The sequence below is a fragment of the Mesoplodon densirostris genome, chromosome 18, assembly GCF_025265405.1.
Source record: "Mesoplodon densirostris isolate mMesDen1 chromosome 18, mMesDen1 primary haplotype, whole genome shotgun sequence".
In the NCBI taxonomy this organism is placed as follows: domain Eukaryota; kingdom Metazoa; phylum Chordata; class Mammalia; order Artiodactyla; family Ziphiidae; genus Mesoplodon; species Mesoplodon densirostris.
Genome location: NC_082678.1, coordinates 4,650,552 through 4,677,372, shown reverse-complemented (window position 1 = coordinate 4,677,372; position 26,821 = coordinate 4,650,552). Strand labels below are relative to the sequence as shown.

The following is a 26,821-nucleotide window of genomic DNA, read 5'->3' as shown; positions in this document are numbered from 1 at the left end:
TGGCCTCTCCCATTGCGGAGCACAGGCTCTGGACGTGCAGGCTCAGCGGCCATGGCTCACGGGCCCAGCCGCTCCGTGGCATGTGGGATCTTCCTGGACCGGGGCGTGAACCCATGTCCCCTGCATCAGCAGGTGGACTCTCAACCACTACGCCACCAGGGAAGCCCTCACCTTTATTTTTTATCCTATTCCATTTCCGTGTTAAAAGGGGTAATTCTTTAGGAGAGATGGCTTCTGGGGGTAGTGGGTGGGACGGAGCTGTGAAAGGCTGCCTGGAACTTCCCCATCCTCCACCTAATGTCTCACATCCTGCAGGCTCACCCCAAGCCCAGTCCACCTTCGCAGAGCAGTTGGTATCACACAGGGGGGCCCTGCAGCACATAGGGGCCTTCGGTGAATTGAAAATCGATGCCTCTTCTGGGCAGCTGAATGACGGAAAAGTGCCCCCAATCTCCTTCAGACCCACGCCTGCTTGGCAAAGGGCCTTTCTTGTATTAGAAAAAATCTGTGTGTGTGTGTGTGTGGGTGTGGGTGTGTAGTGCTCGCATTTCAAGGTGGACTGCGGAGGTGGACTGCAGATTCCTGTTTAGTTCCGGGGTAGCGCTGCGGCCACCAGCGCCGGAGCAGTTTCCTTTTCATTGCACAGAATGTTTCAAGGATATTTTGTGGTCGCGGATGCTTCAGGGTCTGAGGTGTCTCCAGGCTCTGCAGCAGGACAGTGGGGTGTGGTGCAAAGAGAGCACACTTTGGGTCAGACCACCTGGGGTTCAATCCTGGGTTAAGTAGGAGGGAACGGTTCCAAAATTGAGGATAAATAAATGACAGAAACGTAGCTGAGATGTTCTTTTGAGCAGTGGATGCTCCCCTAGATTCTTCATTCAGGATGGGCCACCCAGCGGTTGCACAGGACACCCTCCTTTTCATGGATGCCCCCACTGAGCTTTGCTACCATCTCGGGAAACTTTTCTCCAAATCCCCTCCAGCTGAGTGAGAAACTTAGCCCACCTACTCTGGGCTTCTAGTGACAAAAACCCAACTGAAACTAGCTTAAGTGAAAAGGAGTGCACTGGGGATACTAAAGTAGCCCAAAGAACCAAAGGAAGAGCCAACAACTGGAAAGATAAGACCAGGGCAGTTCGGGGACTCCAGAGCCTGGAATGCCGCCAGTTTCTCTCCACGAGGTGGCTTCATCCTCTGGCTTTCCCCTGGAGACTGGAATCATGGCCATTCATGGACGCCGAGCTTGCATCTTCTTAGCAGTATTACTGGAGAGCAAAGGGCCTTCTGGTTATAGTTTAAAAGTCCCAGGGAAGGTCTCTGATGGGTCTGACTTCATCAGATGCCCAGCCCTGGACCAATCACTGTGTGGCCAGGGAGGCAGGGTCATGAAAGAAGATGCAGCACAGACCACATGTAGGAAGGGGCTGGGGGCAGTTCCTTCTGTTTCCAGAAGGAAGAAGGGGTGCTGGGCAGACCGAATACTAAGTGGCCTTTTCCCCTCATGGGAAAACTCATTCACGCAGCTCAGCGGCTGACGGCCTGCCTTTGGGAGCTGAAGGAATCCACCCCCAAGTCACGGTTCTTAGGTGGGCATGGGGGTTTGGTGGGAACTATCAGAACATCTCAGACTGCCATTTTAGGAGAAGTCATTTCATCTACAATTCCAGCTTTTTCCTCCCAAGGGTGTTGGGGCAGGTGTTAATGTCTTTCCACTTCACAGACAAAAAACCGAGGCCCTAAGGTTACCCTGCTTGTCAGGAGCAGAACTCGACTCAGAACTCAGGGCTCTTGACTCTGAGGTCCTGTAGGAAGTTTCTGCAGGGACCGAGGCAAGACATAAGCCTGGCTCCAGGCCCTGAAACTTGCTCTCCCCTCCATCAAGGAGGGGAGAGGTTCTCCAAGGTCAGCCTGTCCATCTGCAGACATTTGCAGAGTGCTCACTGTGGGTCAGGTTCGGGACCAGGTGATCATAGTCGAATGGTCCCCACCCTCCAAATCAACCCTAATGACCACACAACGTAAGTGCAGTGAGAGGAGGGCACAGGGTAGAGGGGGTGATAAGAGGCAGCTGGTCTAGAGTGGCCACTCAGAGGAAGTGGCCCTGAGCTGGATCTGGAAGGGTGAGCTGGAGAAGAAGAGAAAGGGTGGAAGAGCATTATGGATCAAGGGAACAGCAGCTGTGAAGTCACAGAGGCATGGGAAAGCGTGGACCCCCTGAGTCCTGACCCCGGGAACAGCCGGGCCTCCGCGTTATTAACCTGCTTATAACACAAAGGTCTCCCCTCAAGGCCAACTCCTGTTCTCCTGTCTCCCCACAGTTTCAACACCATTATCCCAGGATGATGGGTTTACTTCCTGCCCTCAGTGGCTGCATACTAACTCCCGGTTCCACTCACTACAACCTCTTACCCACCTGTCAGGCTGCAGGTCCAGGCCCTGAAGCCCTCTGGCCTTGAGCTGCTCCTGACAACAGGCTCTGCGTATGTTTCAGAATCTCGGCGAAGGACCATCTTCGAATACCACCGTGTGGAGCTGGACCCCAGCAAGGTCACCAGCACATCTGCTGTGGAGTTCACCCCATTACCAAGTAATTAGGGGTTGTTCCCACTGAGGAGGGGGTGGGGAGGCATTCCACCATCCTGGAAAGAGCTTTGGAGTCAGACTGAGTTCCATCCCAGGCCCACCACTGTCCCCTGTCTGGGTACCACCACCTAACTTCTCCAGGCCTCCATTTCTCATTGGTAACATGGGCCTAACACCACCTCCCTCCCAGGGCTACAGTAAGAGTTAGAACTACAGTAGGTAGAGTTGAGGATGTAAATGAAAGCTCAGACATTAACTGGCACATCCCAGGCCCAGGGCGTGGCTTGTGCTTGATACATGACAGCCATTGTTATTAACACATAATTGAAACCCAGGAAAGAGGTACCTCTGAGAACTTAGACTGAGCTCCCAGAAAAGATAATCCAGGAACTGAATGGGTGCATAAGTTTATCATTGTATTTTCCTTAGAGGCGGCATGATGCTGGCATCCTCAGGCAGCAGGCAGTAGAGGGATTTAGCCAGTAGCCCTCCAAGATCCAGGGGGCCTGGTCCTGTCCCTCTTCTGTACCCCACTCACCTGCCATTGAAGGCACGCCATGGCTGGGGCCCCAGCTGCTGCTGCGGACCCCGCAGGATCGGGGTCGGATGTTCTTCAGGATGTAGTCAGGGCAGCTGGGGAGAGTGAGGGAAGGACAGCACTCTCTCGTTCTAGTTTTAAAGAAAGTTTTCATCTCTTCTCCTGTTTCGTGGTACCTCCCAGCTTCCCTCTGAAGCCACGGCCTTCTTTCTCCCTGCCTTCTGGGGCACTTCTTGCCTCTCTTTCCCCCTCTTCCTCTTCCCTGGAGGTTCTGGGAGCAGGGGGTGAAGAAAGAAGTGGAGGAGGAAGGGTCTTCTAGAAGGCTAGGCCATGTCCCAGCAGGTGTCCTCCCCTGGAAAAGAGGACGGTCCCTGACACCTAGTCACAGGACAAGGACACCTGCGGTTCCAGCCCCGCCCCCACCCTAGTGGCCCTCCCCCTAGGCAGGGCTTCCTCAAGGACTGGTGAGAACAAACCCAGGAATGAATAAACTGCATTTGGGAACAAGGACATCCAAGGGCAGGGCTAACTGCTGGGGCGGAAGAAGTGAAACATCCTGGGAATGCGTTTCTGGGACGCTGTCTGTACATTTAAGCCACTTCCCACCCCTCCAGTGAATTTTCTGAGCATTTAATAGCACACAGGACATCTGAAATGCAGATGAGAAATAAAGGTCAGTGGGTTTTATGAATATCCCACGAGGCTCCCAGGGTTTTTTCTCAGTTTGACTGGAGCCATTTAAGGGGTCTCCAGAGTCCTTGGGAATGATCATGGGCTCCCATGTAGAGGGAGGGACAGTGCTACCAAGGCTGTGATTTGAACCCCTGGGAGGCCGGTTTGCTTTGTCATCAGAAAACTCTGCACCCCACAGCCCCAGGCTTTCTCCCTTACCTTTGGGTAGGGGAGGACTTTTAGCCAAAATTCTTCCAGAGGTGTGGCTGGACTGTTTTCAAGCCATAGCACTCCATGGCTGGTCCCTCTTCTAGAAGAGACTCATGAAAAGGTGGCCTGGGGTGAAGGTGGGAGCTGGGGAGGGGGATTCCCACAGCGGGACCTCGAGACTAGGAGCTCAGGCTCTCGGCTCAGACAGACCTTGGTTCAAACCCAGACCTGCCACTCTTAGCTCTGTGACTCTCTCCAAGCCTCAGTTTCCTCCTCTGTAAAATGGGGATAACAAAAGCAACTATTCATCGATTCCATAAACTTTTGTTAACTGCCTACCACAAGCTGGGTGCTGTTCTAGACCCTCTGGATGCACCAGAGAACAAAACAGCCAGGGCTCTCTTGTTCTTGGGCCAAGTCGGTCCCTGCTTATTTTCTGCCGATGGCTTTTCCTCCACCCTTCCAAAGCCTGCAGAGCCCTGGTAGACAAAAGGACACAGTGCCATCTACAGCTTGTCCCTCCCACAAGGTGACTGAAGGTGACCACGCTGTGCCCACAGCAGCTTTTCTCCCACTCACCAAGGGCTGGTTACCACCTGCCACCTTGTTGGGGGTCCACAGAATGCAAATTGATTCCCTCATTAATGGACTGTGGCCCAGACCCATGAAAACTCACAGAGAGAAGAAATGTATGTGACGTCTAGTGAATGAGTGGTCATTTTCTGTAATTAGTGGTCACTTCTGGCTGCTACCAACATGTTCTGTTCAGCTGCTCATCAGATGAGCCCTTATGTTGCACACAGTTATTCCGGGTCAGTGCCTGTCTGTCCTTAGAATAAAATGCATGGGCTTTGTGGCAGCTGCTTGCCACTCTGAGGTCATTCTGGTTCACTTCAGTGGGCAGCATTTAAGCAAGTGAACAACTCTTAAAATCCAGCCCCCATACCTCCTGCTCCCTGGGCCCTCTCTGCTGGGGGTCCACGCACCCTCCAGCAGCTGCTCCCATGAACTTGCCGGCTCTCCACCCTTGTCCTGCCTGGCTAGGCCCCAGCTGCCCCTCCTCCCCATTCCTACCACCTTCCAGCTCTCCACTCCGCTGAGCCAGCTAGCCTTCTGACTGCTGCTGGGAGCATCCCTGGGCTGTGTTCCGCAGAGGCCCCTCTGCTTGGACTTCTCTCCCAGGAGAGCTGCCAGGCTGGCTTCCTCGCTCTCTCAGTCTCCTCAGAGGCCTTCCCCAACCTCCCTGAGTAAAACACATCCCCCACCGTCATTCCACCTCCCTGTTCTGATCTGCTTTTCTCCCAGCCCCTCTCACCACTGGCAACCCTAGGGTGGATCTATTTGTCTGTGTATTTGTTGGCTGTCTCCTCCACTGGACTGCAGGTTCCATGTGGGCAGTGCTTCTGTCTTTTCCTGTTCATGCTGCATCTCCAGCATTGGGACAGTGCCGGGTCTGGGGTAGACACTCAATAAAAATATGTTGAAAGAATAAATGAGTGAATGAGCACCTGATAGGTATATTGAGGGGAATGATGGACCAGAGTCAATAACAAATAGCGTTCACTGGCTCACCGTGTGGCCAGCACTGTTATAAACCCTCTCTCACAGCTGGCCTACCACACAGACAGCATCCTGACCCCTCTTTTTTTTTGCGGTACACGGGCCAATCACTGTTGTGGCCTCTCCCGTTGCGGAGCACAGGCTCCGGACGCGCAGGCTCAGCGGCCATGGCTCGTGAGCCCAGCAGCTCCGCGGCATGTGGGATCTTCCTGGACCAGGGCACGAACCCATGTCCCCTGCATCGGCAGGCGGACTCTCAACCACTGCGCCACCAGGGAAGCCCCTGATCCCTTTTTTACAAGTGAGGTACCAAGCCACCAAGAGGTCAGGTAACTCTCCAGGGAAGATTTAAGCTTGGATGAGCAGAGGTCAGCATACCCCCTGGGAATAGCTCACTTCCAAGAGGAGAGGGAGAGGAAAGGAATGGAATTCCATATGCCTGGCCTGGTTTACTCTCAAAAACTCAGCCCCCAGACTTCCCTGGGAGGAGCTGGAGAGGCCAGGAGCGGGCCTCTGACGGCAATCCAGCCACACAAACAGTCCCTAGGAGCAGGGAGTGCTAGCTGGTCAAACCAGGACATCTTAAATCCTTTCCAGTGATTGTAGACAACGCAACTGTAAACACTAAATTTGCCGAGAGACTCGATCTTAATTGTTCCCAGCACTGGAAGAAATGATACTGATGTGAAGTGATGGTGGTGTTAGCAAATGCTACAGTGGCGATCATACAGCGACAGAAATGGATCAGATCCATATGTTGTACACCTTAAACTTACATGACGTTATATGTCAAATATATGTCGGTTTAAAAAAATCCTTTGCAACCCTGTAATTGTAGGCAATAGGCCAGAAGTATAACTCTCCAGACTAGGTGCAATCCCTTTGTACGTGCTTGTGGCGCCCTGTAATTTTCCTTCATAAACCTCATCACAATGATAATTATGTAGTTATTTTTGTTTGATGATCTGCTTAGGGTCTGTCTTTCCATATGACTGTAAGGCCCAAGAAAGTACCAGGTCTTACTGCTGAATCGCCAGCACCAGCTCAGGGCTTGACCCTGAGGAATGAAGGAAGGATGGGAGGGAGGGAGAGGGGAAGGGAGGGAGGGAGAGAGGAAGGGAGGGAGAATTAAGAGAATCAAGGCTGGACTCAAGTGAGGTGGCATTAAAAACTTCTAGGGTCCCTGCTGGTCAGAGCCTCCAGAGTTCTGCAAGGACCCAGCATTCAGGAAAGTTGCACCTTTTGGAGGCCTGTGGAGGGGCTGGTACTGAGGGGCCGCTGCCTTCTCTCTTGCAGCCTGCCTGCAGCATCGGAGCTGTGACACCTGCATGTCCTCAGACCTGATCTTCAACTGCAGCTGGTGCCATGTCCTCCAGAGGTTTGTACCAGGCTCACCCTCTTATTCCCACAGGCAGACTGTGCAGGGGGGCAGACGGTGGCATGGCCCCACTCCCTGCCTCGGGCCTCATTACCAACATGAGGGTATCTCTGGCCAGACAAGAATATCATGAAAGTGAGTGTCTCCCTGAGGCTTTTGACCCATCAAGGTGACTGTGTGTCACCCTGTGGTGACACTAGACTTCTGGAAGACCATTCAGAGATTCCAGCTACTGCAGCTCCCTCCTCACACCTGGGAGGGTTGGTTCATCCTCTGACAGGCCTTCTCAAAGAGTGGTCCACAGCCGTGAGCATCCCAGAATCACCTAGGGCTTGCGCTAAACATGCAGATTCCCGGGGCCCACCCCTGGCCCCCTCCATCAGGTCTCTGGGAGAGAAGCCCAAGAGCCTGCATTTTAACACGGTACCTCGTCTGCAAACAAGCGTGAGATCTGCCGGCTCAGGGACGGGATGAGCCTAAGACCCATTGCCATTGGAGTAGAACTCCATGACCCCAAATCAGCACATCAAGATCTTTCTCAGGCTGCAGAAGGGTTTCCTGAAAACCACGGGTGTGGAAATTGCAGGCGTCTGTGGAAAGCTGGAGCAAGTGACAAAGCTGTGTTTGCTTGGTTTTGGAAGCAGGGAAAATTCTGGATGAGATTCAGGTTCAGGCATAAAGTTCTTAAATCCAAGTCATCTTCCTCTCCTTGTTCTGAACTCATTCCCCCACGGATTAGACTCAGAATCTGAGCCCTGTTCTCCTGTCCAAGATAAATAAATGGCAGGGGGGAAAAAAAAGAATTTCTTTGGGGACTAGGGTTCCCATGAGAGTCGGAAAACCTATGAACTACAAGAGCCTTTAAGGCAATCTTGAAAAATTGCAAATTATAGAGGCTCTGAGTTCTCTGCAGCTGTCCTGAATCTGTCAGTGTTTCCTTTGCTGCTTTCCAGTATCCTGGTGCAGAAATAGAAGCCATTGCCTTTATAGGCCGCCTGCCTAGCACACAAGACACAGCTCTGGGCGGGGAAGAGAGAGGGGTTCTCATCAGGCCTCCCAGGTGTTCTTCCCAACAGCTGTGCTCTTATTCACTCTCTTGGGGCCTCAGTTTGTTTTCCCTGTAAAATGGGCTGGGGTTATGTGATTCGGGGAGATGTGGGTGAGGAACATGCCTGTTACTTTAACTCCTCAAATACCAGATAGTATTTTTGCCAAGTGTTCAGGGCCCTTCACATGAAAGGCACAGAGCCTCAGAGAGAGTACACAGGGCACACCCCAGGTTGGTTCTTCCTGGCGTGGAGCTTTGCGGTGTGGTCCATCTTGTGCACTTTCAAGTTTGAGAGTCACTGTCTGAGCATAGGGAGATAATCCAGATGACTGCAGAGGAGCCCTGGAATGCTGGGGCTGGCTGCCACCGCATGACTCAGTCAGTGTCCACCAACAGCTGAGCCATGAGAACTGCAAAATGGGTCAGATGAAAGCAAAACCCTGGCTTGATACACCCCCCACTTAATGCATACGCCCAAACCCTGAAAACTATGACAGTTTAATGAGGGTTGGTCAGGGGGAGGGCAGGGCCTTGGGTGTGGACACTGCCTTTGCTGGGTTATGTCAACTACGGGACAAAGAAGCTCCATCAGGGATCCTGTCCCCGGATGTCCGTGGGCCTGGGCTCACTGAACACGGGCCCCTTCTTGACAGATTTCTGGAGCCTCAGCTTCAACTGAGAGCTGACTCCAGGTTCCTAAAAAGCCAGAGGTCAGAGCTGGTGCAGGGGGCCGGCCACCATGGTCTCTGCCACCAACAGCTGCTTGAAACCACCACATGGATTCTCGGCTTCCCCTCCACCTACTCTGCCCTCTGCGGCCTCCCAGAGCTTCCCCTCCCCGTGCTGCGGCCAGATCTGATTTAGATTATTTCACTTATCATGCAGGTATTTTCCTTTCATCCCTATCGCCCCCCCAGTGACCCACTCTGAAGTCTATGGGTGACTTTGACTCCAGGATTTGGCTCTGGAAATGAGGGTCATACATAACCCTTGTCTTACAGTGTTGTCATGGGGGTCCCATGAGATAGTGCCGGAGCAGCATGTGACTGGGGCAGCACCTGGCATTCAGGAGGCACTCAAACAGTGGCCATTTCTCATGCCCTTCTCCTCTGCATCTGGGTTGGTTGGCCCCGAGCTTGGAAAGGGGTGCTCTTAGACATTTATCAAAGGCTCAGTCCTCGAAAGAACCAGTTAGTTTGGCCTAAAAGAAACTTTAGTCCCCAGCCCCCAGCAATGCCCCTAATCTTCCATCCCTCAAGGGAGGGGGCATGGAGGACCTGACAGAGGGGGTGTGGATGGCTCAGCTCAGCTGCCCCTGCTGCAGGAGAAGCAGCTCAGAGACATCTTCAGAAGGAAAGACTGACAGCGCCTGGAAGCCTCAGCCTCACCAGGTCTCGGATAGATGGGCAGGCAGTTGCTGGTGCAGAGTTAACCAGCCACGAATCCTTTCGCAGCACTGATGGCTTGGGATATTATTTTCCCATGCGGAGGTTCCTGAGCTTACGTAGGGCTGGGTGGATTCTCCTGGCACCAAAGAGTGAAGAACGGAACTTTGAGCGTGATGCCATGGAGAACATTCTCTGGTTCATCCTCGCACCACACCCCTTCCCTAGGGAAGCCCTGGACATCTTCCAGCCCAGCTGAGCCCTCGTTGTCCTCCAGGAGCCCTTGCCAACCAGCGTTGAATCTCTCCCAGTCTCTGGCAGGACCCTGACTTCTGCCTTTCAGTGATCACACAGGGGGTGTTGGTCACATTGGCTGATATCCACCCTCAGCCCCGCCCCTCCTTGACAAGTTTAGGCTCCTCCACAAAGAAAGGGGGCTTGGTGAAGGAGTAAGACTTTCCCCAGATGAGAACATGTGTGTGAATTCCTGGATTCTCAGCAATTTCATGGCCGCCCAGAGTCAGGAGGGCCTTAAAGGTCATTAGAGGTCATGCAGTCTGTCAGCTCCCCCTACACACACCACATCTGGGCAGATGTGGCCTTGGTCCTGGGGAGCTTGGTCAGGAGGAGGGAGAAGGTGCCACACATAGCTTCCCCTCCTTTGGGGGAAGGAATAGAGGGGGCGGGAGGGTCTGACTCTCGCTCCCACGGCACCTGCCCCGTGGTCTTGGGGAGGTTCGCCCCCTCCTTGCTATCATCGAGAGCTGTTACCGCGTAGGGGGAGGTGAAGGGGAGGGCTTCTCTGTCAATCCCATCACGCCTCTGGCCTTCTGGTTTCCCCTGCAGATGCTCCAGTGGCTTTGACCGCTACCGCCAGGAGTGGCTGTCCTATGGCTGTGCCCAGGAGGTGAGAGGCTTAAGTGAGCCAGCTGTGGGGAGGAGCAGGGCTGCTAACTCGGGTAGCTCTTCTCAAGGCATCTCGGGCTCTTGGTGAAATTCTCCCCTCCACCTGGGGCTTGTCTCCCTGTCTGCTCAGAGCCAATTAGACCCACGTGGGAGGTTTCCGAGGGCTCGATGGGTCCCTGAGACAAGCACTTCTGGGGACTTGGCCTGGAGCGGCAGCTCTCCAGGGGCTCTTTTGGTCCTTACAGAGGGTACGCTGGGCGTGGCCTTGGCCACAGCGGGATCCTCCGGGAGGCTGTGCACCTGGGGGTGTTCAAAAAGCAACTACCCAGCTCCAGCCCTCCGGCATTTGAGGAAGGCAGTGGTTCTGGGAACGAGGAGGGTTGTTCCTGGCACCTCCCATTTAGAATCCCATGCAGGTTCCTTCTCACTGCTGGAATTTTCCATGAATGCTCAACACTTGGACTCTGGGTGGGGAGCATCCAATTCTCACACCTTATACTGACACAGACGCTTTCATCCATGCATCCTTCCCCCCTCCCTTCCTCTCTCCATTGCAGTACAAGCACAGCGCATGCGCCCAGCACTTCCCCGCATGCTGCCCTGCACTTGCTCTGATTTAATCCTAACACGGTCCCCGGGAGCTGGGGGCCAGTGCCCCCACTGACCAGAGCGGAAACTGAGGCTCAGAGAGGTTTAGTGCTTTGGCCTGCAGCTCACAGCTGGTGAGATGGTGAAGGTGCCAGGCCCAGCATTTAAATGCGAACCCCCAGAATTACTGCCATGTACTCACCACCATCTGCTTTATCAGTAAGGCTGGGTGAGCTGTTTCTGGCCTTAAAAAAAAAAAAAAAAAAAAAAAAAAACTTTGTCCATCCAGAAGCCTACTTCTGACGTTGGCTGTTGGTGAACGTACAGATTCGCTTTATTTAAGATTGGCATCTCAGCTCCTTCTTTCAGGAAGGATTCGAAGCAGCTGACAGATAAATTGCCCTGTAAGATAAGACGCTTTCAGGATAAAGTGGAAAGCTTAAATGTATTCAGAGCCCAGCTTTGGTTAGATTACCATGCTTGGGCCACGCACCGGAATCTTAAATCTTCTGGCCGCTGAGGGATGCAAGCGCCCCACCACCCTCCTGTGTGCAGCACGGCCGCCGGCGAGGCCTCTGTCCAGGGCAGCACAGGATCTCTCTTGCAGGCAGAGGGCAGGACGTGTGAGGACTTCCAGGACGAGGACTCCTTCTCGTCCTCCCCCGACAGCTCCTTCAGCCCCTTTGACGGAGACCTCACCACCACCTCCTCTTCCGTCTTCCTCGACAGCCTCACCACGGAAGGTAAGAGCTGGGAGGAGCCACCACCCTGGAGCATCACTGTCCCTGGGGATTATCTCAGGGAACAGGGTTGCTCCATCCTTTCACACCTGAGGCTCCAAGAGTGGGGGCACTTGCTGGTGAGAGGCAGAAGCCAGGTTTAGAGCGAGTGGACTCCACGCCCATATCAGGGCTGTGGGACGGAATTCACTGTGGCGAGGGGAAAAATTACTGTCCCAGCACACCGCCAGGTATTTTATATAATATCACGGTTCATCTTAATAGCGATCCTTAGAGAACCTGTGAGGTCTTAGCATCCCTGTAGCAGGTATGAACTCAGTCCACACACTCAGACGTCAGGGAAAGATTGCCTGATTTTTCTGACTTCCCTTCCGGCTCCCACCCCTCGCTGAGCTGGGCTGGTGGGGAGTTCCACCCCTGCTGTCCTGGGGCTTGGCTACCCAGTCCTGTGACATCCAGCGGGCAGAGGGTAGGGTGGAGCAGCTCTGACCATCTTGGGTTGCTACTGATCCATCTCTGCTTCTTCAGGCCTGGGTGTCCCTGGGGCCTTCTCTGCCATCCCCATGTTACCGCTGGAACGGTGACTCCTGGGTTCTTGTCCTCTCAAGGGAAAGAATTCAATTGAGAGACATAGAGTAGTTTTAAGCAGCAGGAGTTTTATTAAGCAAAGCAAAAGTACACCCTCAAGAAGGGAGGACAGTAAGCTGTCTAGGCACCAGAAGCAGCCCCGCAGGGAGGGTATGGCTGGGTTTTCCAAAATCGTGGAAAGTCCCTCCCTGTGTGCTGCATCATTGGATTGACAAGTTGATTGACAGCTTTAGGTTATATGACTTTGCTCCTTGTATGCAGGCACTTACCCATAAGCACCCAATCGGAAATGGGGGTGAGGGTGGGGAACCACAATGCTAATTTATTATAAATACCGCATAATGAACGCCAGGTTAGTCTGAGTCACCTCTTAGGTCTGGGTGCACCTGTGCCAACTGGTGCTGATGGTTTGGAAAACCCTGTTGGGTTTTCAATATCTTGCTTGGTCCTGATAAGGCTGGAAACTTAGCGGTCCTTAACCACAAAAAGGGAGGATCTCTGGGCATGTTCTGGTCACCAGTGTCCAGGTGGGGAGGGAAAGATGACCCCATCCAGGATGGGGCGGGACCCACTCACGTCTGACTAGCTACCTAACACCGTCTTTAGTTCCACGGTCCGTTTCTTCCCATTTCTTTGAGTCCAGTTCTCAGAATTGTGGCAGCTTATGTCATGGCTACAGTCTGGTCATCATGTAGTTAACTTCTTCCACCTGATGGGGGTTTCAGTATCTATAAGACAGCTCAAATGATATGGCTCAGAATATTATCTATAGCCCTTGAAGAGGAACTAAAGGTCCTTGACTATGCTTAATGCCTAGACTATTATTATTCAGTCTTATTGGACTATTTTCCCTTGTTTCTGCATCTTCTCACATCTCTGATTAAACTTACTCTTTGGCTAAAGTTTTTCCACAGACAAAAGGTAGGCTGAGGACATGGGGGGCAAGGACCGTAGGGTCCTGCTCCGTTTCACCCAGGCCTGGGGTCTTATTGAAGCTGCTAGAGGTCCAGCCACCCTGTGGGGAACCCCGTGCAGGCTCCTCGAATTCTTTGGCTATCTCTGAGAAATTCCTCCCTCATCCTTTTTCAATACGTGGCATCTAGGTTTTAGCCCCTTGCCCTAAGTCTAAGACTGAAAAACTTATGGGCTCTTACCACTTCCCCTGAGCGAGATTACCTGTTTGAAAGGGGCAAATGGAAAGCAGGAAAGGAGAAAAAATTTAATATTTTTAAACATTATTCATCCACAATCCCATTTTATCGACAAGGAAATGGGCTCATAAGGAGCAAATTAGTTTGCTCAGCCGTGGAATGTTCTTTTCGGGTTGCTCCCCCTGACTTTTTTTTTTTTTTTTTTTTGCGGTACGCGGGCCCCTCACTGTTGTGGCCTCTCCCGTTGCGGAGCGCAGGCTCCAGACGCGCAGGCTCAGCGGCCATGGCTCATGGGCCCAGCCGCTCCGTGGCATGTGGGATCTTCCCGGACCGGGGCACGAACCCATGTCCCCTGCATCGGCAGGCGGACTCTCAACCACTGCGCCACCAGGGAAGCACCCCCCCCCCCGACTTTCTAAATGCAGCCTAGAGGACTGGAGAGCAGGAACCCGTGGATCTGGCTGGAGGGATGTGAACAGTTGATAGAAAGAGAAAATATTTAAGGGCACTGACCATGTGCCACGTAGGGTGGTAACATTGTGCACCCATTAATATTCACTTAGTCTTCGGAACAATCCTGTACGTTGATGCTGTTTGATCCCCATTTTACAGAGGAGACACTATGGCTCAGAGAGGGTGATGGCTTGCCCAAGGTCACACAGCCAGGAAGAGGTGGAGTCAGGTCTCATCTAGCTCCAAAAGCAGCAGTCTTGCCCCGCGACCCCACTGCCTTTCTCAGTGCTGAAAAAAAATAGAAAAGCGTCTTCATGGATTCAATGGATGGAAAAATAGGGAAGGGTGAACAAGTGGGCAGATTCAGACAGGTCCCAGCACTCTGAACTTGCCCAGGAATAACAAGTAACCGGTTAAAGCTCAGGTATTGAGAGCAGAGACTGTGCTAGTGTTGTGAGGGATTCAATAAATCAAATGAAAGATGACACAGGAGGAGATCTTGCCCTCAGGGAGTTAATAACTGAGTCCAGGCGTGACCTTCCAGTTAAAGGAAACTCTACTTAAAAAGAAGAACCCCCGGCCAGTCACTCCTGAGTTAACCCTATGTGCTACTGAGGGCACGGTCTGAGCCCAGAGCTGGGCTGGGGGCTGCACACCCCGTCCTCCAGGTCAGAACCCAGCCTTTCCCTCAGAGGTTTACGTCTGCATGAGGCACAGTGCCTGAGGCCAGAAGGGTGTCTGTGTGGGCGTGGAGAGCCCAGCGCATGGCATCTGGGGGCTGGATTCAAATCCTGACTTGGAAGTATTCTCCATTTCTCCCGGGTTATTGCCCTGATGAGCTGTCCCTACATAGAGGCAGCGTGTTGTGTCTATCAGTTTTATCATGTGTGTGTCTTCTATCAGCCCAGGAATGTGTCATTTCTGTTTGCTGTGTAATAGTCCCCAAAAGAAAACCATATGTCCTTCCAGTCCTGGAGCGGGTGGTAGAGATTGTTAGGTTACCTCTACAAGAAAAAAATTGGGGGGACTTCCCTGGTGGTCCAGTGGTTAGGACTCCATGCTTCCACTGCAGTGGGCACAGGTTCGATCCCTATCAGGGAACTAAGATCCTGCAAGCCATGTGGTGTAGCCAAAAAAAAAAAAAAAAGAAAAGAAAGAAAGAAAAGAAAAATTGATAAAGACTTCCCCCTACCCCAAACTCTCAAGGTGTCTGGAGGGACAGGTTTGGGTCACCCCCTGCCTGTATAACCCACACAGGGAGACTTACTGGAGGCAGAGTATATCTCGGGGTCCAGGAAGATGTTGTGAATGAAGGGGATACAGCACTTCAGCCAGGGGGACCCACCCGGTCAGAGCAGAGCTGGAGAGCAGAGAAGTTAGTGAGAGCAGCTGCTGGAGGGTATGTGGAGCTCTTCTGTCACCAGCCAGCCAGAGGAACGGAGAGGACCCGGGGAGCAGGAGGTATGGGGGCTGGATTCTAAGAGTTGTTCACTTGCTTAAATGCTGCCCACTTAAGTGAACCAGAATGACCTCAGAGTGGCAAGCAGCTGCCACAAAGCCCATGCATTTTATTCTAAGGACAGACAGGCACTGACCCGGAATAACTGTGTGCAACATAAGGGCTCATCTGATGAGCAGCTGAACAGAACATGTTGGTAGCAGCCAGAAGTGACCACTAATTACAGAAAATGACCACTCATTCACTAGACCTTACATGCATTTCTTCTCTCTGTGAGTTTTCATGGGTCTGGGCCACAGTCCATTAATGAGGGAATCAATTTGCATTCTGTGGATCCCCAACAAGGTAGCAGGTGGTAACCAGCCCTCAGTGAGTGGGAGAAAAGTTGCTGTGAGCACAGGGTCATCACCTTCAGTCACCTTGTGGGAGGGACTGGTAGGTGTCCTTTTGTCTGCCAAGGGTAGATGTGGACTGGGCTACAATGGATTTCCAATGGTCTAGATTCAAAACAAGTTGATTCCAATCAAGTTAATTTGTCCAAAAATGTTTAGGGTTACTTTGGTTAGTGTTGAGTAACCAATTCATCATTTCAACTTGTAGTAACAAAATAGACTCAGAGGCATACATAAATACCTCATGTATTGAAATTCCTGAAGAAAACGTATCTATCTTTCTATTATATACCTACAACTCTCTATTTGTTTTGTTTTACTTTGAATTTTTAGGGGTGCTTTTTATCATTTTATTTTATTATTATTATTTTTTAAAATTTATTTCTTTATTTTTGGCTGCGTTGGGTCTTCGCTGCTGTGTGCAGCCTTTGTCTAGTTGCAGTGAGCAGGGGCTACTCTCCGTTGTGGTGCATGGGCTTCTCATTGTGGTGGCTTCTCTTGTTGCAGAGCATGGGCCCTAGGCACGCCGTCTTCAGTAGTTGTGGCACGCGGGCTCGTGGGGTCTAGAGTGCAGGCTCAGTAGTTGTGGCTCACAGGGTTAGTTGCTCCACGGCATGTGGGATCTTCCCAGAGCAGGGCTCGAACCCATGTCCCCTGAATTGGCAGGTGGATTCTTAACCACTGAGCCACCAGGGAAGTCCCGAGGGGTGCTTTTTAAATTTAACTTTTTAATAAATTATGTAACCGTTAAATGATAATTACCATGGTTCCAAGTCAAATCTACAAAGGTAGCTCTGTTCAGAGAAGTTTAGTTTCTAGTTTTCTCCCCTCCACCCTATTCCCTCTTTCCTCTATGAGGGACCCTTTAAAATTTTTCTTATGGTTTATTCTTTCATTACCTAATGTGATTTTTTCATATTTGAAGATTTATTAGAAATGTATAGCAGAGCAGGATGCCCCATCCAGGCACTGGGAGTGTAAATAGCTGGGTATTGAGAGGCTCACAGTCTATGGAATCAGTGGGACCCAAGATGCCACAGAAACAGATACCAAATGCAATGGGACACAGGGGAGGACACACCCATCTGTCCTCCGGGAAGTGATGGGCCTGGGCCAGGACTAGGGTGAGGCAAGTGAGGTACTCAGGGCAGGTGTCAAGTTTAAGGCGGCACCAAAAAAAAACAGCAATAATTAAGATAATAATCTTTTCTTGCAATATTTGTAAACATCAAAATTAATGCCAAAAATTCCATAATAAACAAAATTTCAAAAAATTCTAAAAGGACAGGATCAGACCCTGTGTCACATGTATCACCCTAGCCCCAGCCCTGCAGGGGGCATTTCAGGGGTGGGACTTTTTTTTTTTTTTTTTTTTTTTGCGGTACGCGGGCCTCTCTCTGTTGTGGCCTCTCCCACTGAGGAGCACAGGCTCCGGACGGACAGGCTCAGCGGCCATGGCTCACGGGCCCAGCCTCTCCACGGCATGTGGGATCCTCCCAGACCGGGGCACGAACCCGTGTCCCCTGCATCGGCAGGCGGACTCAACCACTGCGCCACCAGGGAAGCCCCAGGGGTGGGACTTTTGAAAGAGAAGGGGAGGAACATGCAGCAGCTCAGAGGCCTGAGAGGGCTCCAAGGTCAGGAGAGCCTTGGGTAGCTTGTCACAGACACTGACCCGCTGTTGAGTTGTGGCCAGTGGTAGGAGAAAAGAAGATTGGGACACACTGAGAAGGGCCTTGAACATCTGTGAACAAAGGGGAGCCAGTGAAAGCCTTTAAAATGAGGAGGATGGTGGAGGTGCTAGAGGGGAAGGAGGCACGAAGTGCAGGTTGCAGGCCCTACATTGTGGAAGGTTCCGCTGGTTTAGCGTTTTGATGCTTGAAGCAGTCATCTCCAGTCATCTAGAGCATTCTCCTGCCATGGAATTCTTGCTGTCCTTTCCCCATAGGAATCTGTGGGGAGGAGCCACAGGAAGGGCCAACCTTTAGAACTTATTTAGGAGGCTGCAAGATACACTCCTTGAGGTGTAGAGGGAGTGTGTCGTACCCTGGGAAGTCTCCAAGCAGATTCGATCTTGTGACACACACACCTCTCCTCAAATCCTTCCTCAGCTTCCCGCTGCCCCTTAGGAGACTGCCCCTTAGGCCCTCAACTTGGCTCTCCAGACAGCTGATCCCCCCACGCCCCGCTTCACCCCCCTCTCACCACCCTTCACTCACATCCTCGCTACCCTCCAGCTGCGCTGAACTGCCTTTTTTTGTCTCAAATGGCCAAGCTCTTGCTGACTCCCGCCTTTGCCCCCGCTCTCTCCTCTGTCTGGGACCCTTTCTCCCAGCCCCATAGCTCATCCCTCCTTCTTGACTCCCTTTGTCTGGGCTAGGCCTCCAGTCGGAGTCAACTCCCAGTAAACACTCAGTAAATATTTGTTGAATGTATGAACACTACGAAAAGTTGGCTTGTCTGTGGCCTTCTCCCTTTACACTGCTGTGTGACTTTGAGCAAGTCACCTCGCCTCTCTGTGCTTCAGTTTCCCAGCCTTCAAAATGAAGGGTTGGACTTGAAGCTCCCTAAAGTCTCATCCAGACCTAGTGACAGAGGCCATCATGATTCCACTAATCTTGTGCCTTCTCTCCTTTCCCTTTGAAGATGACACCAAGTTGAACCCCTATGCAGAAGGAGAGGGTGAGTACAGAACTGCCTGCACCTCTCCATCACACCACTGCCTCTTGGACCCACCCTGGAAGAGGGTGCAGCCGTCACCTGGCCTCTTTGCTTTTACTCTGAGTGGGGGAGGGGGAAACAACAGCAGCCTGCGCTTCCCAGACTTCCTGCTGGGCGGGAAGGCAGGGGGCTTCTGGGAACAGACCCCCTAGACTGAAGGAGCAAATCTACATCTAGACATTTCTCATCTCAGCCAGGAACCTCCTGTGGTTCTTCTCCTGGCCTCTGTGCCCTTGAGTATCCGCTTCTCTGATAGGAGTGAGAGGAGGAAGTGAGGGCTAAGCTAGAGCAGGCATGGCTGTGTGGGCCTGTGGCCCTGGCTTCTGTCCCCAGGGGCCTCCCAGCCAATGAGGGTTGGAGAGCAGCTTCTCTCACTCAAGTGGCATCTGATTCCCAACCTGGCTTGGCAGAGAGTACATAAACGTTGCCCACCACAATTTTTACAGGGCGCCAGAAGGTGGGGTTCCCTTCCCCCAGGACTGCCTGGGGGATAACCTCCTCTCTGGGGACATGGGTGACCCCGCCTCCCCTGCCCTTTGCCCAGAGCCAGCTCAAGCCCTTGCCGCAACTACCACAAAGGGGAGATGGAAGAGCCTTCCAGCCCCAGGGGCTGGGAGACTGTTACCTGGGCTCTGGCAGGAGAGGAGGGGCTGTTAACGCAGCACATCTTGATGGGGTCTCCCACGGGAGATGCAGCCATTGCTGCTCTGTGGGCTGTGGGTGTGAGTGTACACGTGTGTCTGTTGGGCTGGGGGGAAGCAGGGGGCCCTGGGCCACGTTCCCCTTACTCTGCACCATGTGCTCATCATCCCAAGCTCTGCCCCTCAGATCATAGGGTCACTGAAGGCTGAGGTCTGATGGCCAGCTCAGGAGAGGCCAGCTTGGGGCGTGTCATCGCAGCTCCCCCAGCTCTTGGCAGATAGAGGCATGAACCATGCACAGGAGTGCCCCAGGATAGTTTCTCTCCTGTTTTTTTTTTTTCTGCTGACAGAGAAAAGGGGATGGGGAACATAATGATTTTGGATGCACACAACATCTTATTAAAAATCTCTACCCCCTGTTGACTCCCATTCCACCCACCAGCGATGTAAAGTGGGTTCAATATTTGTGTTGCTTACATGCTCATCTGTCTTCTCTATGTCGTTATCTCCACATCCTTTTAGGGTAGGGAGAAGGAGCAAAAGCCCACCCCAGGTAATATCAGGGAACTAGGTTTCTTGGTGGCTGGCACTCACTGTGTCCTTGGACAAATCACTTCATCTCTCTGTATTTCCATTCCTTCAGCCGTACGAGAAAGGGGTTGGACTGCATGAGCTTCCAGCTCGATAGTCTATGGAAAATACCCAGTCTTCTCCTGGGGAATGTATTTCAAATGCTTGGAATGTCCACAAAGAGTGTCTACTGGTTTATTAGCCCTCAGAGTGTCTAGTTCATTTCTTTTATTGAGTTCCTCTGATGGGTCTGCCAATTTTTCTAAGAGTTGAAAACACAGAGATGAATAAGACACTGTCCTTGCCCTACAGGAGGTCACAATCTGGTCATGGACAGTGACAGGTAAAAATGTGGTCATTTTGCTATCATAATAGCTAACACTTTTTAAAGTTGTGCAAGATACCAGCCGTGATCCTCAGCAGTTGACATGAATTATCTCATTTTCACCCTCTCAGTAACCCTACCAGGTACTTAACATTATTACCCTTGTGCTACAGAAACAATAACCGAGACACAGAGAAGTTAAATAATTTGCCCAAGGTCACACAGCTCGTAAGTAGCAGAGCCTGGATTTGAATCCAGGCAGCCAGACTCCAGGTCCCAACTCTTAACCCTTTGTGCCCTTTGTGAATTCCTTAAAAGAACTTATATGGGATGCATACTGGAGAGAAATTTTATGATCCTTAGTAGACATTTGGGCAACTTTTAAGTGATTTTGGAAAACCACCTGAACCGTGCTAAGAACAAAGTTAATGTCATACTCATAATGGTTCCACCGACTCCACCTTTTCATGTATTTGATAAGTAGACCTGAAGGTTCAGTCGGCTTTCATCTCTGGGACTTTGTCAGAACCCAGGACCCCATGACCCCACCTTCCTTTCTCCCCTGACCTAATGGTCTCTCCACAGGCCTTCAGAACAACCTGTCCCCCAAGACAAAGGGCCCCCCCTTGCACCTGGGCACCATTGTGGGCATCGTGCTGGCCATCCTCCTCTTGGCGGCCATCATCCTGGCCGGGATCTACATCAGTGGCCACCCCACCTCCAACGCTGCGCTCTTCTTCATCGAGGTCAGTGCGGGATTGGGCCGCCTCTCTGGCCTCTGCATCAGTGTTTCCCCAGCCTTTCAGTACCTGCCTCTCCCCATCTCATCCCTCACCCGCCACGTGCCAGCCTCCTGTTTCCACCTGAGGGGCTTCATTGACTCCATCCAGGCACATCTTGCACTGCCGGGCGCCCTCTGAGTCCCGAGCCCCCCAGGGCTTGACCCCTCAGGACACCTCCGGCCCCCTTGCCCTGTTGAACAGCCTCTGCTTTTGCGCTCCCATTTGTGAAATCAGAACAGTCCCCAGAAGAAAGAAAGAGGCCAAAAATGCCTCACATGACCCTTGAGTGTTGTGCAACCATCCCTAATGATTTATGGTCTCTCACACCCAAATTCCAGGCCTGGTGCTTATTCAAAGCCATAATGGAACTGAGGTCTCTGCCTCTTGGCCTGCTGTGTGCGATTTTCAATTAGATTTGACAGGCCATAGTAATCATAAGAGTTGCTCTGTCTGGGAGCCTTTGTTGAGGGGGCTGCAGTTTGCAACATCTCAGGATTCAGAAGAGCCAGCCTGAGGTGCAGCATGGGAAGTAAGGCCTGGGCCCCTTCACTCTGGGCCACAGAGCTCAGCAGCCCCTGCCCCAGCCCCCCACTCTCGGCATCTGACCAGCTCTCTGAATCCTACAGTGATGGGGCCTCTGGGACTGCAATCCTGCACATGGGTCACAAGCCCCCGACCTCATCACCCAGAGGCCTAGGTGGTTCCCTCCTCTCTGTTTAGATGCCCCCTGTTTCTTATGAATTCTAACCAGTCATTCTTAGGTTAAGATTAAGACCTCCTGAGGCTAAGGCCAACCTTGTTTCAGCTGGGGAACCTGCAGATCCCCAGCCACAGGGATGCTGACCAGAGGTCTGATGCAGGCCTGGGAATCTGCATTTCCTTCAGCTCCCCAGCTCTGATGCAGGACCTGTACTATCTGGAGAGTTATCTTAGCGTTTCCAGAGCCTCCCAGATCATTCCATCTCTCACCCACTCGCTCACTTTCCACAGTCTCAGGACTCCACTCAGTGTGCTGCTGAGCTTTTCACCTTGCGTCCTGCAGGCCACGCGGCGAGGAATAAAATGACCTCTTCCTTCCCAACTCCTGGGGCTCCCAGCAGGTTTCCCATGGGGGCGAAGGATCACAGCCGGGAGCCTTCTGGGGGAGAGGGCCCTAAACTTCACCCTCCGCCAGCACCTTTGAGAAGTGCTCAGAGCCGCCCCCGGGGGAAGGGGGTGGGGGGAGGGTCCCGGGGGAGGGATCGTGCCCGCTGACTCTGCGCCTGTGTCCCCGCAGCGGAGACCTCGCCGCTGGCCGGCCATGAAGTTCCGCAGCCACCTTAACCACTCCACCTACACAGAAGTTGAGCCCTCAGGCCACGAGAAGGAGGGCTTCGTGGAGGCCGAGCAGTGCTGAGAGCGCCAGGTCTCCCTTGGAAGGGTAGGAAGGAAGACCCGGGGACCTCAGCAAACATGAGTCAAAGCAAAGCAGAGAAGTGACTTTCCCTGGCCTCCTCTGAACACACCCTGGCTGGGAAGCTGAGCCCATGGTCTGTGGTGCCAGAGCTATGGTTTGGCCATCACACCCCAACTATTGAAGCAGGAGGCAGAAAAGCAACCACATTGAATTTTTAAGGAACAGTAACCTAATTTCAGCCTGTTTTGATGCCAGGGGTCTCCCCTTCTGAGTCTCTCAATGGTCTATTCTGTAGCTGCCTCAGAGGTCCCCTCCCACCTGGAGACGGCCAGATGCCCTGCTCCGGTCACCTGACGCCCCTGCATATGACACAAGAAAACCCAGCTCTAGACTGGGGCCGCTGTATTCCAGGGTCCACAGACTACAGAGCTGGTCCTCAAGGCTATGGATGCAGCATATTTTGCCCCAGCTTCTGTGCTCTGGAAGTCTGAAGAAGGAGTTCTCTCCATCTGTTAAAATACAGGTATGGCTGCTCCCAGCCCTTTTGGCAAGCCACTGACTGGCATGCTGGCATCAGAAGAAAGCCAAATGAGAGAAGAAAGAACTTGTGGGAAGATTGTATTTTTAGGCTTCACTACCCCAGCTTGACCTTTCTGCTGAGAACCAGTACTTCTGCAACAAACGTGTGTTGCCCGTGTTGCGGGCTTTATCCAACTGCGGCCCAGCCCGGGCCTGGCGAGCCGTGCTGTGCATGGCCACGTCTACCCTGCGGGCTCTTCATTCCAATGGCACGTTTGGTGTCCACTGTATTCACTGGCCTGGTCTTCCGTCAGTGCCAGTAAGTACCTCCAAAGGCAGGGCCTGCCTGATTAATATTTTTCCTCCTCTGAGCTGGAATTTTATAGCCATTAAAGAGAAACAAGGTGGAGAGAGGGCTTCTTGAAACATACCCAGCAGGGAACTTCAGTTGGATTCTGTTGAAAAGCAAAGCCTCCAGAGGGATTGGGATAGAGGAAGCTGGTGTGGGAAAGAGAGACTTTATACGTAAGACCTTGACCTGGAAAGTTGCTTGCATCTCCCCAGCTCTGCCGGAAGTTCTTGGGGCAGAGAGTTTAGGCTCCCAAACGTAACCTGGTTTTAAGGGAGTTCTGTCCCAGGGATGAGTTGGGGTTGCTTCTGAAGAGCATCTCAAGTGAAAACCTATAGTTCACCCTCATTCAAAGTAAAAAACATCATCAGCAAATAAACATTAAATCACAGTCTCCACTTAGTCACATCCTTTTATGCATGTCACCGGGATGCTGCCAAAGAAAGAAGTTAGTTTAAATACAAGGCCTCCTGAGGTGGGGGTACGGAGTCTGCAAATAACCAGGCACATCCAAACACTGCGCTGAAGGTTTTCCAGATGTTTCATGGTTTATCCTTGGTGAGGATGGTAACAATCAGAGTGGGAAACATTCTTCATAAACCAGGCAAGGAATAGCTATGGTTTTGAGAAATCGTATCAGAATTTGAGAAAGTAAAAAGATAATGCAGCAAAGAGAATAGGGTTCTTTTCAAGCCTCTGAAGGACAGAAAGGTCTGAAACAGAGCTCTCTTAATGGGAAAATTGCAGCCAGGCACTGAAATACTCTGGGCTCCCAGCACTGCTGGCTGGCAGGAGGGTGATTTTTGCCCTTGCCTGACCAGCAGAGCATCTATGACCTTTGTGTGTCTAAAATGACCAGTGGGGCAGTCCCCATTGTGTCCAGATGCAGTGCACAGCTCCATGGATCCCACTCCCAAACTCCAGCACACTTCTTCCTAATGCGAGCTCTTCCGATTGTTCCGCTTCCTGGAGGGGAAGAACACGAGTGAAGAAACGGGAGGTGATGTCCTGAGGTCTCTGCCGGTAGCACTGCAGGTAGAGGAGAGAAAGCATGAGTAGCTCGGGCCAGTCACAGCAAGCCTAGCTGGCTCCTGGGATGACAGCGGTGAGGACAGTGGAGCTGTTTGGCAGCAGGTAGCTGGGTTTGTTAATAGCAAAAAAAGAACTAAAGATGTGTCCCTCAGAGAGGTCCCTGGACATTAAGAGTCCCTCAAGCCAAAACAAAGTGCTCCCAGGAAACAGCCAGCAACTCGCAGAGTTAACACTGGTTCCCAGATATCCTTAGGATCTCTCACAAGATCAAGCATCTCTTAGACCCAGGAGTTTTACTCCTAGGTTTAGAGCGGGTTCTTTGGGTAACTATAGAGAGAGGCTCACCTGCACGGTGAGTGACCAGAAGGAGACGGGTTTCATGGTCAACCAGCGAAGTGGTACTTCTGTGCTGTGCTGTGCACAGTCCACCACAAAGAGCTTGCAAACTTCCGGTCCCCTCCACCCCCCAGGCAGGTACAATTACCAAGGAGAGCAGGTGGTCAGCAGGTCCTTCCTTCCCTACCTGGTGCCTTTGGGCATCCTCACAGTGATCCCACTGGAGGAGGTGGATGGGTCCATGAAAGCTCAGCACTGTGACAGGAAGCTTCAACCCCTTGAAACAGCTGTCTGTGTTGTACCCAGAAATCAGAAGCTCTCAGGGAGGCTCTGTTTTACACCAGAACTCTTAAGAGAGCCAACAGGAAAATGAGAAGAAGAAGAAGAAGGCAGAGGCCAAGTGTGAGAGGAGACCCCTGGATCAGGCTGTGAGCACAACTTAGTTCCCCTTTAATCAGCTGCCCCTAGATTTGTGGATTTGTCCAGTCAGGTCCCTGGGGTTTCTGATTCTAGAACATGTGTGCATATAAGCCCAGCCACCAACCCCAGTACCCAGAAATGCCCCAGGAAGAGCAGATGGGGTTTTCAAGCTTGACTCACTGGCCGTCTCCCTTCCACCATAATTAGGTATCACCAGCCACTCACCCCAGCTGGCCCCTGACTCTGGAAACTGCCTCTTCAGGTCTTCAGGTCTCAGCCTGGAGCCTGAGGTTGAAAATGTCCTTTTGTCACTGTTAGAGGTTCTCAATGGGCCTATGGAAACAATCTTTAAAATGTGTGTGTTTTGCCAGGGCTTGCCTGTGTCATGTATTCTTGTATGTACATATTTAGGTATCTATCTATATTTATAGATAGATAGATTATTGCTAAAAACATTGGATGAGGCTTGTAGCTGTTCTCAGCCTGTAGCTTGTTGTGTTATATTAAGATAGTGGCAAAAGCTGCCAGCCAACCACACTATGTGAAAAGAAAAGTGTTCACCACCAGAGCTGATCACTTATTTCATTGTGGGCAGAGCTAAGACTCTCTTCTCTGGGTACAGGAACAGATAAGAGATTTGCATGAAGCACTGATCAGGGGCCACACCCAGACTCCCTACACCAGGTGGAGTCACAAATAAAATCAGCCTCTCTGTCTCACCATCTCCACCCTACCCCGCCCCCAACGAAAAGCCACCTGAACTTACAGCACAATTCAAAGGATCTGGGATCTGAGGGCACACGAGCTGTTCTAAATGCAATGTATTCACATATTTAGCGTGAAAATTCCTTGCACGGATTTCAGTGTTAATAAAAGGCAACGTTCATTTATGACTTCTGCAAAATTAAATGCAAAGGATTTTGAGTGACATTCTACAAATCCTTGCACAGACTTTAGTCCTGATGACTGCCAGCTTCTCTAAGGACCTGAGCTGAGGAGCCCAAGAACAGCCTCCAGCAATCGCCCACCAGGGGTGCTCTTCCCAAACTCCAGTCCCACCTCAAGAGAAACAGCCTGGAAACAGACTCCAGCTATTTATTCGTAGTTTGTAAGTCCCCGGAAGTAAACCTCATGGGTTTCTAATCTACTATCTAGAGATACAGAATAAATGTGCTAAGTTGACACTGCCACATTTCTGGAGGCTTTGCATTTGAACCACTTTAGTAGCCTTGTTGTTTTTATTACTTTGCATATTTTGCTCACAAAACATGGTTAAGCAAACCAAAACAAAAAGAGGAAAAATTTGAACTTCTTAGAGCCAAAATCAGCTATGCCAAATTTCAGGCTCCTAAAAAGCCAATTTATAAATAAACATGCTGTGTTTGCCAGATAAAGCGGAATGTGTTGGAGAAGGCCATGTGGATTGGTGAGAAAGCCCCCCAGCTGCTCCACAGCGCGTCAGGAGGCGGAGCTGCAGCCCCAGCCCTGCCCCTGAGTAGCTGTGTGTTGTCGGCCAAGTCACCCAACTTCTCTGGGCCTCTGCGAAATCAGGAGGTGGAAGGACTAATTGATCTCAGGAGGGGATGTTTTCCTCTCCTTAGCAAATACGCTCATCTGTTGCTGTTTTGTTTTGTTTTTTTCCAGTTCACAAGCAGCTCAGATGGAAGCATCCCTTTCGCTTCCATTATCTTGGTGAAGTGATCAACTTTGTTTGCCTGGGACTTCCCTGGCTCTAACACTGTGTCCCAGGAAACCCCCTAGTCGAGAGCCCACTGGGACAATTGGTTAGTCTATCCTTGGAGTCTATCCCCGACCCCATTGGCTGAAGAGATGTTAACAAGCTCAAGTAGAGCATCAGAGTCTTGGACTTACCAATTCAAAGTGTGGGCCACACAGGAATCCCCTGGGGGTCATCTGGAAATGCAGAACTCAGCCCCACCCACCCCAGACCTACTGAGTCAGAATCTGCATTTGAGCAACTCCCCAGGTGACTGAGGTGAAATGCATGAACGTTTGAGAAGCATTTCTAGGCAACAATTTTACTGACATGATCACAGCCTGTGGGGGGGGGATATTATT

At 51.7% G+C, this 26,821-nt stretch overlaps 1 protein-coding gene across 1 annotated transcript in view; it reads left to right on the top strand.

Moving 5' to 3' along the window:
- Positions 1-22,086, top strand: part of PLXDC1 (plexin domain containing 1) — a 59,135-nt gene extending 37,049 nt beyond the window's left edge. Inside the window, exons 8-14 of the mRNA XM_060081645.1 lie at positions 2,492-2,587; positions 6,860-6,941; positions 10,221-10,281; positions 11,476-11,611; positions 18,298-18,333; positions 20,494-20,654; positions 21,967-22,086. Coding sequence (XP_059937628.1) covers positions 2,492-2,587; positions 6,860-6,941; positions 10,221-10,281; positions 11,476-11,611; positions 18,298-18,333; positions 20,494-20,654; positions 21,967-22,086 — 692 coding nt within the window. The remainder of the gene's footprint in view (positions 1-2,491; positions 2,588-6,859; positions 6,942-10,220; positions 10,282-11,475; positions 11,612-18,297; positions 18,334-20,493; positions 20,655-21,966) is intronic.
- Positions 22,087-26,821: the final 4,735 nt, after the last annotated feature.